Source organism: Asparagus officinalis, chromosome 7, assembly GCF_001876935.1.
Source record: "Asparagus officinalis chromosome 7, Aspof.V1, whole genome shotgun sequence".
NCBI classification, from domain to species: Eukaryota; Viridiplantae; Streptophyta; class Magnoliopsida; order Asparagales; family Asparagaceae; genus Asparagus; species Asparagus officinalis.
This window is the reverse complement of record NC_033800.1, coordinates 12189225-12202522: the sequence shown is the minus strand read 5'-3', so window position 1 is coordinate 12202522 and position 13298 is coordinate 12189225. Positions and strand designations below refer to the sequence as shown.

General features: G+C 40.3%; 1 protein-coding gene across 1 annotated transcript; it reads right to left on the bottom strand.

Moving 5' to 3' along the window:
* On the bottom strand, window positions 918-2266 carry LOC109846692. The gene is made up of 2 exons (XM_020415937.1): window positions 1306-2266; window positions 918-1036 (listed from the first exon to the last, which is right to left on the bottom strand). The coding sequence occupies exons 1-2, from the start codon at window positions 2264-2266 to the stop codon at window positions 975-977; spliced, it is 1023 nt and encodes a 340-aa protein (XP_020271526.1). The 3' UTR covers window positions 918-974.

The window sequence follows — 13298 nt, the reverse complement described above, 5'->3', positions numbered from 1 at the left end:
AGAATGGTTGAGAGGCGGAAAAAGAACTATGAAATTTAGACAGAGTGGAGAACATGGTATGCTCCCAAAAAGTGACATGACGAGAAATTCGTAACCGACCAGACATAGGATCCCAACACCGATATCCTTTGTGTTCTTGTCCATATCCAAGAAAACAACAAAGACGAGCCCGCGGTTCAAGTTTGGTATGTTCATGGGGGTTAAGAAGAACAAAACAAGCACAACCAAAAACTCTAAGATTTGAGTAATCAGGTGGTTTACCATATAATCGTTCAAAAGGAGACAGATTCTGAAGGACCGGAGTAGGAAGACGATTAATGGTGTAAACAGAGGTAAGTGCAGCCTCACCCCAAAATTTTTCAGGACAGGATGCTGAAAGAAGTTGAGCACGAACAGAATCTAAGATATGACGATGTTTACGTTCTGCACGACCATTTTGTTGGGAGGTATAAGGACATGATCTTTGAACAATAGTTCCCTGCTGTTTGAGAAACTGAAGAAGAGTAGAATCTTGATATTCCATGGCATTATCAGTACGAAAAATTTTGATACAGCAAGAAAATTGAGTTGTAATCATGGTAGCAAAATCAATATAAATTTGAGATAATTCAGATCTATGCTTAAGAAAATATATCCATGTAAATCTAGAATAATCATCAATGAATAAAACAAAGTATTTGTAACCATTCACAGTAGGAGTAGGAGCAGGACCCCAAATATCAGAATGAATCAAGCCAAAAGGAGTATCACATTTAGAGTTACTATGATTAAAAGATAAGGCAGGCTGTTTTGCGAGTTGACAATGTAAACAATCAAAAGACTCAAATTTGGAAAGACCTAAAGTTCCACTAGAAACTAAAGGACGAAGTTTACTAGCGGATGCATGACCAAGACGAAGATGCCACTGGTATATTAATGGAATGGTGGTGGAAGCAGAAATCGATCTGGGAGCAGAAACTTTAAGAGATGTGAGCTCAAATAATCGTCCCACCTTGCGCCCCGTGCCAATTATCTGTCCCGTTTGAAGATCCTGAACCTGACAACCATGGGGAGAGAAAAGAACAGTTAGACCAAGATCACATAATTGACCAACCGAGGCTAAGTTTAGGGATAATTTAGGGACACAATAAGTATCAGGAAGGTTTAAATTTGAGGTAGCTGCTGTTCCAATATGGGTAATAGACATACAATTACCATCAGCAGTTTGAATGGGTGGCAGAAATTTGCTAGAAGTTTTATTAGATAAGAGAGACATTTGAGAAGTCATATGATTGCAACAAGCAGAGTCAAGAAACCAAGAATCACCTGCAGTGACAGCTAATGCAGTGGAAGATGAAGGATTGGAGGATATCACCTGTCTGAGAAGAGCTTCGAGATCGCTAACATTAAGAACAGAGGAAGGGGACTCATCAGAAGGAGCAGTAACAGCAGCAGCAGAAGAACTAGCCTTAGAGAAAAACTTAGATTTTGTTGAAGTGCCTTGAGGACGAGGTGGACGGGTTGGACAATTTTCCAAAATATGACCATGTTTGTGACAGTATCTGCACTCAATAGTAGGGCAATTTGCAAATGTATGTCCAGTATTTCTACAATTCTTGCACAAAAATGAGCCAGATGCAGAACGTGGCCGAGTGATAGCAAGAGCAACTTCCGGTGAGGGAGATTTGATCAAACCAAGACGTGTTTCCTCAAATAAGATTTCTTTAACAGCAGCATCCAAAGAGGGTAAAGGATCACGATGCAACAGAGCAGCACGAACAGATTCATATTCAGGACGTAGAGCCATGAGAACCTGAATAAGGCGAAGATGATCATCACTGATATTAGCTTGTGCTAATTGATTCCATATAGGCTGAATGACAGCAAGGAAGTCATTAACAGATTGTCCGGAGTCTTGTTTAAGACTGGCAAGAGTTGTGAGCAGTTGATAATAGTGTGCAAGACCTGTAGTTTTGTACCGATTGGACAAGAAATCCCAAATTTCTTTTGCAGTATCAAAATCAGCAAACTGGATATGAATGGCTGAAATAGAGGTGTTACATAACCAGGTAATTATCTGATGATTTTTGCTATCCCAATCTTCAAGACGTTCTGCATACTTGGTATTGTTTTCATCAGCATCTCGGACTGGTTCAACAACATCGCCAGTAATAATACGCCAAAGCTTGCGTCCAATTAAGAAGCTTTTCATTCGTTGAGACCATAGAGTATAATTAGAGCCATCCAAAATAACAGTAATAGGACGAAAGATTTCAGATTTCTCCATATCAACAAACCCCAAAGAAGAACAGAGGCGGGATCGGGTTCGAGCTCGGTGGTGGTCGAACGGAGGTCTCGGCGGTCGGGCGGCGGTTCGCCGGCGACGCGAAGAGGGCACGAGAGGAGAGAGAGAAGATAGAGGTTGGTGATCTGATTTAAGAGCAGAGCTCTGATACCATGTTAGATATATTGAAAATATCTTCCCTTTCTTGTTTTATTACAATGAGATTACATGTCTATATATACATACATCAACCAGCTATAAAGGAAAGAAATAAAAAGGAAGAAAATCAATGGGAAATCAATGGGCAATCCCAAATATATTGCACAATCAATGGGGAATCAATGGGCAATCCCAAATATATTGCATAATCAATGGGAAATCAATGGGCAATCCCAAATATACGTTAACACATGTGATAATAAACTATTATTTTTCCTTCAAAGACTATTTTTTTCCCTCTAAATTGAGGGCAAAAAATATAATACCGTCTGAGATTCGGAGTGTCTGAGTACTAATAAAGTCTAGTGGATATAACCGCCTCTACCACCGTTGTAATATTCAGGTGTATCATCGATTAACCCTTGAATTTAACTTTGTGATTGGTAATCACATGAAATTGTTTTGGACAACTTGTTTTCTTGAGCTTTCCAGTATCACGTTATATTTCCCTTTTTATCGGTTACCATGTGACAGGTTCTCGAGTCCATGAGCAGTCCTGATGCTATTAGCTAGTCATGTTGCTGTTAGAAAGAAGATGGCAATAGATCTCCTAAATGGTGAGATTAGTGTTCTGAGATCTGCATGTGCCTGGCTTACAAATTACTGTGTGAATCTATCAGCATGTAATGGAGGAGAGAACATTCGAAGAATTAATATCGTGCTTTAAAAGAATAAGCAACTTTTTAGTGTTATGAGATGTCATGTAGACGAAAAGCATGTTATACATTTATATTGATACTAGCAATTAATTACCACATAATGCCGAATTCGGGTCGGTTTTTTTCGGGCGGTTCCGGGGTTCAAACCGGATCCAAACCGGTTTAATCCGGTTCGGGCGGTTTAGAGTCTTCTTCTCATCCATTTAATTCGGTTCGGTTAACCGGCCCGCTTTTTCGGGCGGTTTTTTCGGTTGAACCGGTTTTTTTGGATTTTTGCCCACCCCTACAGAAAAGAAATGGTTTTAGGGCTAAAAATCGGCCTAAAACCAACCCCATGGATGATGGAACAAAACCAAACTGGTTTAGGATAAATTTGGCCCAGGATCAATTCCCACCCAAATTTAAGAAATGTTTCGTACTTACCATAAGACTATGAAAAAATTAACTCCATTCTCTTACACTTTGTTTGGGAGTTTACTACGGGAGGAGAAGGAGAAGTAAATAATGGAAAGGAAAGGTAAGGAAGGAGTGAGAAAAAGATAAAATGTTACTTGGGAGTTTAGTGAAGGGAATGGTAGTAAAGTTAATTCATCTTGTTTGAGAGTTTTAATAAGAATAAGGAATGAAGTGAAGTGAATGGATATATTGTGGAGAAGAACTTGGAAAAAGCAGATTTTTGGTCATAAGTCGACTCATGCACAGGCATAAGTCGACTTATGGTAAGTCGACTTATGTTTGTGTCGTAAGTCGACTTACGATCTGCTGTGGATTGTTGATTTTGGGCTCTGGCAAGTCGACTTATCAGGTCTAATAAGTCGACTTATGATCTCTTCTCCAGTTGTCGTTTTTCGCTCTGCCAAGTCGACTTATGCAGACTGATAAGTCGACTTACGACGAGTTTTTTGGAAAGTTCAGGTTCCTATTTGCAGTCTGTTTGGGTTTCTGTTTTGGTATAAATACCAATACGATTTGAGGGTTTTGTTGGAGCGTTTTTGGGGGATTTTGGAGCACAAAAAGAGAGATCTTTCTGAGCTATTTGTTAGGGTTATAGGTTGAGAGGTTGAGAGATTTGTTTGTGAGATTAGTTAGTTCGTCTGAGCAATTTGTAATCTTAATTTGTACTCTCCTTCTCTATTAGTGGAAACTCCCCCTTCTTGCCCCGTGGACGTAGGCAATTGCCGAACCATGTTAAAATTAGTGTTTGGGTTTGTGCATTGATATTTGGTTGTTTTTTGCCTTCTTTGATCGGCGTTTGTTTTGGTTCCTCGGCGTCGCCGTCGGTCACAACAAGTAGTATTAGAGCTCGGGCTACGATTGGGCTATTTGGAGGAGTAGATCGCTTTGGAAGTTCGTCTAGGGCTTTCGTTTGGTGATAAAGGTGGGGTCTTTTTGGTAAAAATCTCATCTTTTTCAGTTTTGGATCTATTTCTCGTTTATTTCCGCATTGGTTTGGTGGTGTTTTGAGGATTATGACCGAGAAAGAAGGAGTTGTGGGCAGTACTTCCGGCGTGAAGACCGTCCAAAGCTTGAATATCCACTCGATGAAGATTGACGTGGAAAAGTTCAATGGCACAAACAATTTTGGACTTTGGCGATGCGAAGTCATGGATGCGCTCAACGCGCAAAATTTGGAAGATACGTTGGAATTGGACGGGAAACCGGACAATATTAATGAGAAGGTTTGGAAAAAGATGAATCGAGTGGCGTGTGGTGTGATTAGGTCTTGTCTCACTCAAGATCTAAAGTATGATGTGATCAATGAGACTTCTGCAAAGAAGATTTGGGAGATCCTTGAGAGCAAGTATTTGACCAAGAGTGTGGAGAATCGCTTGCATTTGAAGAGGAGGCTTTACCGCTTCCAGTTAAAGAAAGGAACATCCATTGGTGATCACATGAACCACTACACGAAGCTTCTTACGGATTTGGCGAATGTAGATGTGGTGATTGAAGATGAGGACAAGGCGTTATTGTTGTTGAGTTCCTTGCCCGACGAGGAATATGAGACCTTCATTCTTACTCTTATTAATGAGAAGGCATCTCTTTCGTATAGTGAGTTCACCGCTGCACTTGTGAATCATCAGCTTCGAAAGAAGGATAAGGAGACTTCGTTTGAGCCGGTAGCGGGGGCGTTGGTCGCAAGAGCAAAGGGTCCAAACCGTAGTGCGAGGTCGCAGTCTAGAGGGGCACATCTTGGAGTTCGTAAGAATCAGTATGTCTTTTGCAAAGAGGATGAACATTGGAAAGCCGAATGCCCAAAGTTAGTTGATCGAGCCGGGAAAAATAAGGGAAAAGCTATTCAAGCTTCAGAGGCGAATGTTGTCAAGGCTAGTGGCAACGATTCCGATTCGGATTCTTCGGGCTACTCATTATCTGCACTACCGTCAGTTTGTGTTGTCTACTCTACAGAGTGGATGTTGGATTCGGGGGCTACATACCACATTTGTCCTAGGAGGGATTGGTTCTCCAGCTTTTAGGAGTTGGAAAGAGGGAATTTTGTGCTCATGGGGAATGATCACAAATGCTCTATTGGTGGTATCAGTACCGTTCGGATCAGGATGAGTGACGGGGTGATTCGGGAGTTGGTTGGAGTGAGGTTCGTTCCTCAGTTGAAGAAGAACATCATTTCACTTGGAGCTTTGGAGGCAGCAGGCTATAAGATGACCTTGGCGGATACACACTTGAAGGTTACTTTTGGGTCCATGATTGTGATGAAGGGCGTCAGAAAGAGTAATTTATACTATTTGCTTGGAAGCACGGTGATTGATAGGGAGATGACGACTTCATCAAATTCGGCTAGACTGTGGCATTGTTTGGTACTGGGGTATATGATTGGTAATGTCGTGCATTGGTTGTTGAGGAGTGCTATGACATGCAGATTGAAGTCCTGTGAGCACATTGGGATGAGCAAGACCGAGGTGGAGTTTGGCACTCATATCCATCGAGTGAGGGGTCTTTTAGGAGGTGTTCAGTTAGGCATTTTGGGGCCTTCCAAGGAGGCATCATTGGGAGGTAATCGTTTTGTAGTTTCCGCAGTTGATGATTGTTCTAGGCATTATTGGGTCGCGACCAGTTCCCGTTGGTGCAAAGTCCTAGAAGTCAACAACAATTGGAAGAAGTGTATTGGCAGAAAGGTAACTCGTTGTTCTAGATTTGGTAAGGGTCCTTTCTTGCGTTTGTGCCGAGCTCACGGCAATAGGAGACACTTCATTGGTGTGGAGACTTTGGGGCGACGATATGAGATGACAGTTTCGATGGGTCGTTCCTTTCTGGAGGAGGATCGGCGTTGGTTGTCAAGCATTGGTTCTGGAGCTTCGACATATTTGGGTCATCTTAGTCACAGGTCGCCGACTGCTGCATTAGGAGTTATTGGATCTGGTGGAGCTGCTTCAGATTTTGGGTTGCGTCGGATATTTGGATACCCAGCATTTGGTCACATTAAGGATGTGAGATTTGATCCGATTGCGCGTTTGGGGTTCGGAGGCTCAGTTGATTATCATTTGGGAGCTTCTGATTTTGTTCTGAGCAGGTATGTCACTTTTGACTCTCGGCGGGTGGAGAGTGTTGATCACGTCGTTTGGATATCGCAGCAGGTGGAGAGTGATGCTACTCCACGTTGGGTGAAGATTACTCCACGTACTCCAGATCATACTGTGTCATTTGGGATTCCAGCTGAGGTGACACAGGTTGGGGATCATTTGATTTCTTTCGAGTGCAGCTGGTAGACGTAGTTTGGATATGGCCATTGGTTCACTTCAGGTGGAGGTGTTTAGTTGGTTACATTTTGGGGCCATTTGGAGTTCTATCAGCCGCAGATTTGTTGGTGAAGAGTTGAGAACTCTTCTAGTTGATTGAGGGCCTTTGGAGGCCGTTGGGGGAACTACGTGAAGGCTTGATTCCTTGGGCAAAGGATACGTAGGCAGTCTTTATGATGCAGCCGATTTGGTGAGCGACATCGACATTTGGGGTGAGTGTTCGCACTACCATTTGGGTCTCAACATGTGAGGCATTTGTTTGGTTGGTGTCGGCTCAGTTTTGGGAAAACTTCGTCGAGGTGGAGAATTGTGGAGAAGAACTTGGAAAAAGCAGATTTTTTGTCATAAGTCGACTCATGCACAGGCATAAGTCGACTTATGGTAAGTCGACTTATGGTAAGTCGACTTATGTTTGTGTCGTAAGTCGACTTACGATCTGCTGTGGATTGTTAATTTTAGGCTCTGGCAAGTCGACTTATCAGGTCTGATAAGTCGACTTATGATCTCTTCTCCAGTTGTTGTTTTTCGCTCTGCCAAGTCGACTTATGCAGACTGATAAGTCGACTTACGACGGTTTTTTTGGAAAGTTCAGGTTCCTATTTGCAGTCTGTTTGGGTTTCTGTTTTGGTATAAATACCAATACGATTTGAGGGTTTTGTTGGAGCGTTTTTGGGGGATTTTGGAGCACAAAAAGAGAGATCTTTCTGAGCTATTTGTTAGGGTTATTGGTTGAGAGGTTGAGAGATTTGTTGGTGAGATTAGTTAGTTCGTTTGAGCGATTTGTAATCTCAATTTGTACTCTCCTTCTCTATTAGTGGAAACCCTCCCCCTTCTTGCCCCGTGGACGTAGGCAATTTCCGAACCACGTTAAAATTAGTGTTTGGGTTTGTGCATTGATATTTGGTTGTTTTGGCCTTCTTTGATCGGCGTTTGTTTTGGTTCCTCGGCGCCGCCGTCGGTCACAACATATATAAAGTCACATAAATATCCTTACATGCTATTAAGATATTTTGTCAACTAATAGATTATAAGGGTAAAATTATCTCTTCATCTTGTAAAAATTTACATTGATTTTCTTTACTCCCTCTACAACCCGATTTGGGCGGAGGGAAATCTCACCAAATTTCACATTCACTTTCATCCTTTAACCCCTCAAAAAAACTCCCAAACATAGGCTTTATAAAATTGCATCTTTCCTTTCATCCTTTAACCCCCATCCCAACACACTATTAAGTTCTTTGACAAGCGAAAAAAGATTAACATCAACTCTGTCACAAATTAGAAATGTTTTGCACTAGTAAGAAAGTTTTGAGGCTACATGATGTTGCAAATATATTTATTGTTCCGACTATCTCTAATCAAACACACATTTAAGCTTAAATTAAGCATAAACGAGTTTGGATTGTAAGTGGATTAAGATATTTATCTAATAAATAGTTCGAATAAGAGTTAATGGTGAGTTTGTATAGGTTTTTTAAAGAGAGTAGGGGAGGAGTTGAGAAGGTTAAGATGTTAACCCTTTAAAAGTTGTGTTTCTTTATAAATTTTAATGAGAAGAGATGGGAGCCTTAAAAATAAGCAAATTCACACACTTTTTTGACCCTCCAAAAGTGGACGAATTGGGAGGAGAATGGAATGAGTTTAACGAAACTTTTTCACTATTCTAAAATTGTCCTTAGGGATGTTAGTCAAGTAAAACTCAAAAATAGAAACATGATATTTTATAGGTTAAAATTTCATAGTGCTAGTCAATTAGGACTGGAACTAGAAAAAATTTACAATGTTAGTCAATTAGAACTGCAATAATTGTATAAAATTATCCACTTTTTTTATTTTTCTATACAAAAATGAGAATTCTAGCCTCTCAAATTATCCCAAGTTTTAGTTTGGATTTAGTTAGTAAGAAACTAGAACTCTCCATTTTATTTTATTATTTTTATTTTTATATGTCTTTTAATATATTTTACCTCTTTCCTCCAATGACCATCACCACCATTAGATCATGTTGTCAGATCAAATCAAGCCTCATCTTAGTCATATCTTATATTTTATTTTTTTATAATTGGATATTATAATAATATAATTAAATTAAAAGTTAAGAAAGTATAGATCCATAATTTATTTAAAAATAAAATTAAGAGATGACAAAAAAAGATCTCAGAGAGCAAAAAAAAGAAGAAAAATATGGAAAACTTTTTTTAGACTTGTACTATAATAATAATTAAAAATTTAAAATCTACAATATATTACTATAATAATTTACAAGATCTTATAGTCTACACAAGGTTATTTAATAATAATTAACATTCTAGTAAATAGTTATCAATCAATAATAGTAAGTTTAAAATACATAAATAGAATTTATATCATCAAAAGGCGTAAATATATACTCCATGATTATCAAAAACTATCCCCAATCATTATATCAAAATATCCCACTTCACAAATTTATTCCTAATTATTCTGCAAAAATATCCCACTAGCAAAAATACTATTTTACTTTAACAATTATCCCAATTCATGTGAAAATATCATAATTGACTAACACCCCCTTAGAGGAAAAAAAAGAACATTTACTTGTACAAGTTTTTCAAAATGGTATGGTGGTCATGTACGCTTCCCTCCCTTTCCTTCTCTACTACAAACAAACACGAATCAGAGTGTACCCTCTCTTCCCCTTATTTTCTATACAAACATAATTATTTCTATTTTGTTTTTTTCTTTACTAATAATGCAAATTTATTTATAATTAGGGGAATGTATGTAAATTGTACTATATCTCATAGATATACACAAATCTCGGGTTGTGCAAGGGTATTCCAAACCCTAATTCCATCAGCCAACTCTCTTCTTCCTCACAATATTTCACATGATATCAGAGCGCCAGGTTTGAGATCAAAGCAATTCAAACCTCGACTTCATGACGTCCAACCTCAGCATCAACTTCCTCTTCTTCAAGCTACTCAGGTAATCCGACTTCCTTCATCCTTGTTTCTTTGATTGCAAGCAACCCATCAGGGAATCCGACAACTCCAATTGTATCTTTGATCTCAACAACTCCAGTTCCATTAGGAAAATCGATTTTGGCCACAAGTTTTACCTCGACGATTCCATTTTCATCTCAGAGTTCCACGTCGCTTCCGCTCTCCTATGCCTTCTCCGAGATCACACAACCTTTGTTGATACCTCCTACACCCTCCATCAGCGAGACAAATCCTTTGTTCTCCCTTTTACACAATCAGCAGATGTTCCCAACATCAACAACAGCCTTTTTGATGCAGCCACAATTAGTTCTCCCTCGCGTCTTGTTCCTGTCATCCACACCAACCATGGTAATTGATCAATTAGCTTTTGGATTTCATGGCTTGAATTTATCAGGTGGTCTTATTCCCTTAATGCCCAATTCAAGTCCGTTCTTTTCTTCGTCTTTGACGGTGCTGAATGTCACGAATTTTATCACGGTTAAACTGACAACTGTTGAAGATTATTTGACCTGGAAAACACAATTCACCGCATTATTGATCTCCCATAATTTACTTGGTTTTGTTGATGGATCGTGCCCTCCTCTGCTAATGTATATTGACGGTGTTCAACTCAATCCTCACTACTTGATGTGGATTCGGATTGATCAAAGCCTTCACTCGTGGTTATTTGCTACTTTATCTCGAGAGGTTTTAGTTGAAGTTCATGATCTCGCGCACTCTTTTTAGATTTGTGATCGCCTTCAGCGTTGCTTCTTTTCGAGTAGTCTTGCTTGTGTTGTGGAATTAAAACGCAATATTACCACTATTAAGAAAACCGACAATTAATCCATGGAGGAGTATTTACGTGAGATTAAGATTGTTGTGGATTCGCTCTCTGTGATTAATTCCCCTTTGAGTGATCAAGAACTCGTGCAACACGCTCTCTTTGGCTTGAACAATGATTATGAATCTCTTATTACGATGGTGACCTATTTTGGCAACAATATTACCTTCGATGACCTCCGTTCCAAGCTAATTCTTCATGAACAACGCGTTCATTATTTGAAGAAGCGTGATCCATATGTTCTTCAGCATCAAGCCTTTGTCGCTGGCGTCTCCACATCTAGTGATGGCTTGAGCGCTGTCATTGCTGCCCAGCCGAGTCAGACCCGCACGCATGTGGTAACCCAACCGCAGTAGAAGTCAGCCGAGCAGTCAGCCACGGGTGGCTGGCATGATCGTGGTCAGTTTCAAGGGGGCTGCCATCATGGTTTTCGAGGTGGTCGCGGTCAACCAACACATGGTGGACGTGGTTTTAATGGGTATCAAAATTTTTGTGCACAAACACGAGGTCCAAAACTAAATGTGAATGGTAATCTCTCCTTAAATTGCTCAGTTATTGTTGTCACAAATCCTTCTAATTTTACAGATTTTTCTTCTAACTCGTCTTCTAATGGGATATTGGGCTCTTGTCCGTCTACATTTATTTGTCAACTTTGTTTTAGTCCAGGTCACACCGCTCCATCTTGTTCAAATTTTATCTCTCAAGGGGATACTCAGAGTTCTGTGTCAAATCTTCACAGTGCTCCATCCTTTGCTACTACTTCTCATGGTGATGCTAATAAGACCTTGTGGTATATCGATTCAGCCGCGTCTTCTCATATGACACAATTTGAAGGTATATTATATTACTCAACTTTTTATACCTGTCAAACTAAATTACTAGTAGGAAACAATAATCTTTTACCTATTGCTAATATTAGTAATGTACAATTAAATTCTTCTGCCAAATCTCTTAATCTAAATTTTGTGTTTCATGTTCCAATGTTAAAACACAATTTAATATCCGTCAAACTCTTATGCGATGATAATAATTGTGTAGTTAATTTTGACTCCTCTTCTGTGCATGCTTAGGACAAAAACACGGGGAAGGTTCTTATTCATGGTTCCAATAGAAACGGTGTCTACCCTATTTACTCTTCCTTTGCGTCTGATTCAGCTTCGACTCTCATTTCCTTGACTAAGACAGTAGATACGTGGCATCGTCTCTTAGGTCATTGTGGTAGTCGTGTTTTTAATCAGCTTAGGTCCAACAAGGTCATTGTGACCCCTTCAAACTTTGAGAATAATTGTGTCTCATGTAAACTTGGAAAATCACATCGATTACCTTTTTGTAATGTTGAGAATTCCTATAGCACTCCATTATATTTAATTCATTCTGATGTTTCGCAATCACTTGTTCCATCTAATTTGGGTTTTCGATATTATGTTTGTTTTGTTGATGATTACACGCGCTATACTTGGATCTATCCTATGAAACTCAAATCAGAAGTTTATACTCATTTTTGCCACTTTCAAAAATTGGTTGAAAACTTGTTTTCTTATAAAATTTGAATGTTTCAGAGTGATGGTGGTAAAAAGTTTGATAACAACGCTTTTAAATGACTTCTTCTGGATAATGGGATTTATTTTCATAAGTCGTGCCTGTAGGCATATAAAATTGCTTATAGGTCCCTTAGCTCAGCTCGGCACAAACCGACAAACCAACGAGGCAACGAGATTGACTAATCGCACGCAAGCAACGGAATACGTCCATTCGCGTGCGGGATCAAGCCAAGTGTTCGAAGAGTCAACGAGTCATCCAACCAAGGGCATACTCGGACGAATCTCGATCGAATCAAGATCAGTTTCGGACTCGAACTCAGAAGCGGATTTACTGCCAAATCAGGAATCCAAATTACTGCCAAATCAGATCATCAAATCAGAGTCTCAGATCAACCGGAACACGGACAAACGAGACAACGGAAAACGACTCGAAAAAGTCGGAAAACACCGCCCGCGGGGGCTCGGCCAAAGCCGAGCCACCCCAAGGTGGCTCGGCCTCAGCCGAGCCACCTTGAGGTGGCTCGGTGGCTCGGTGGCCGAGCCACCTCGGGGTGGCTCGGCGATCGAATCAAGATCAGTTTCGGACTCGAACTCAGAAGCTGATTTACTGCCAAATCAGGAATCCAAATTACTGCCAAATCAGATCATCAAATCAGAGTCTCAGATCAACCGGAACACGGACAAACGAGACAACGGAAAACGACTCGAAAAAGTCGGAAAACACCGCCCGCGGGGGCTCGGCCAAAGCCGAGCCACCTCAAGGCGGCTAACTTTCAAGAGCCGAAACTCTGCCGGATTGAAGAGTGAACTCGGAGCTTGAAGACCAGAAGACTTGCACCATTCAGATCTGATCCTCGGCGACCATCCACGTCAGAAAAGGCAGGATCTCGAGAGGAAGAAAGAACAGATCTGAGATCTACACGAGGCTACACTCCAGATCTAAGCTTGGTCTTAGATCTCGAGATCCGAGCGATTATTCCCTTGGTGGATTAATCCCTCCCGGCTATTATTCCCTTCGTGGAATAATACCCGCATACTCGTGTAGATCCGACCGGAT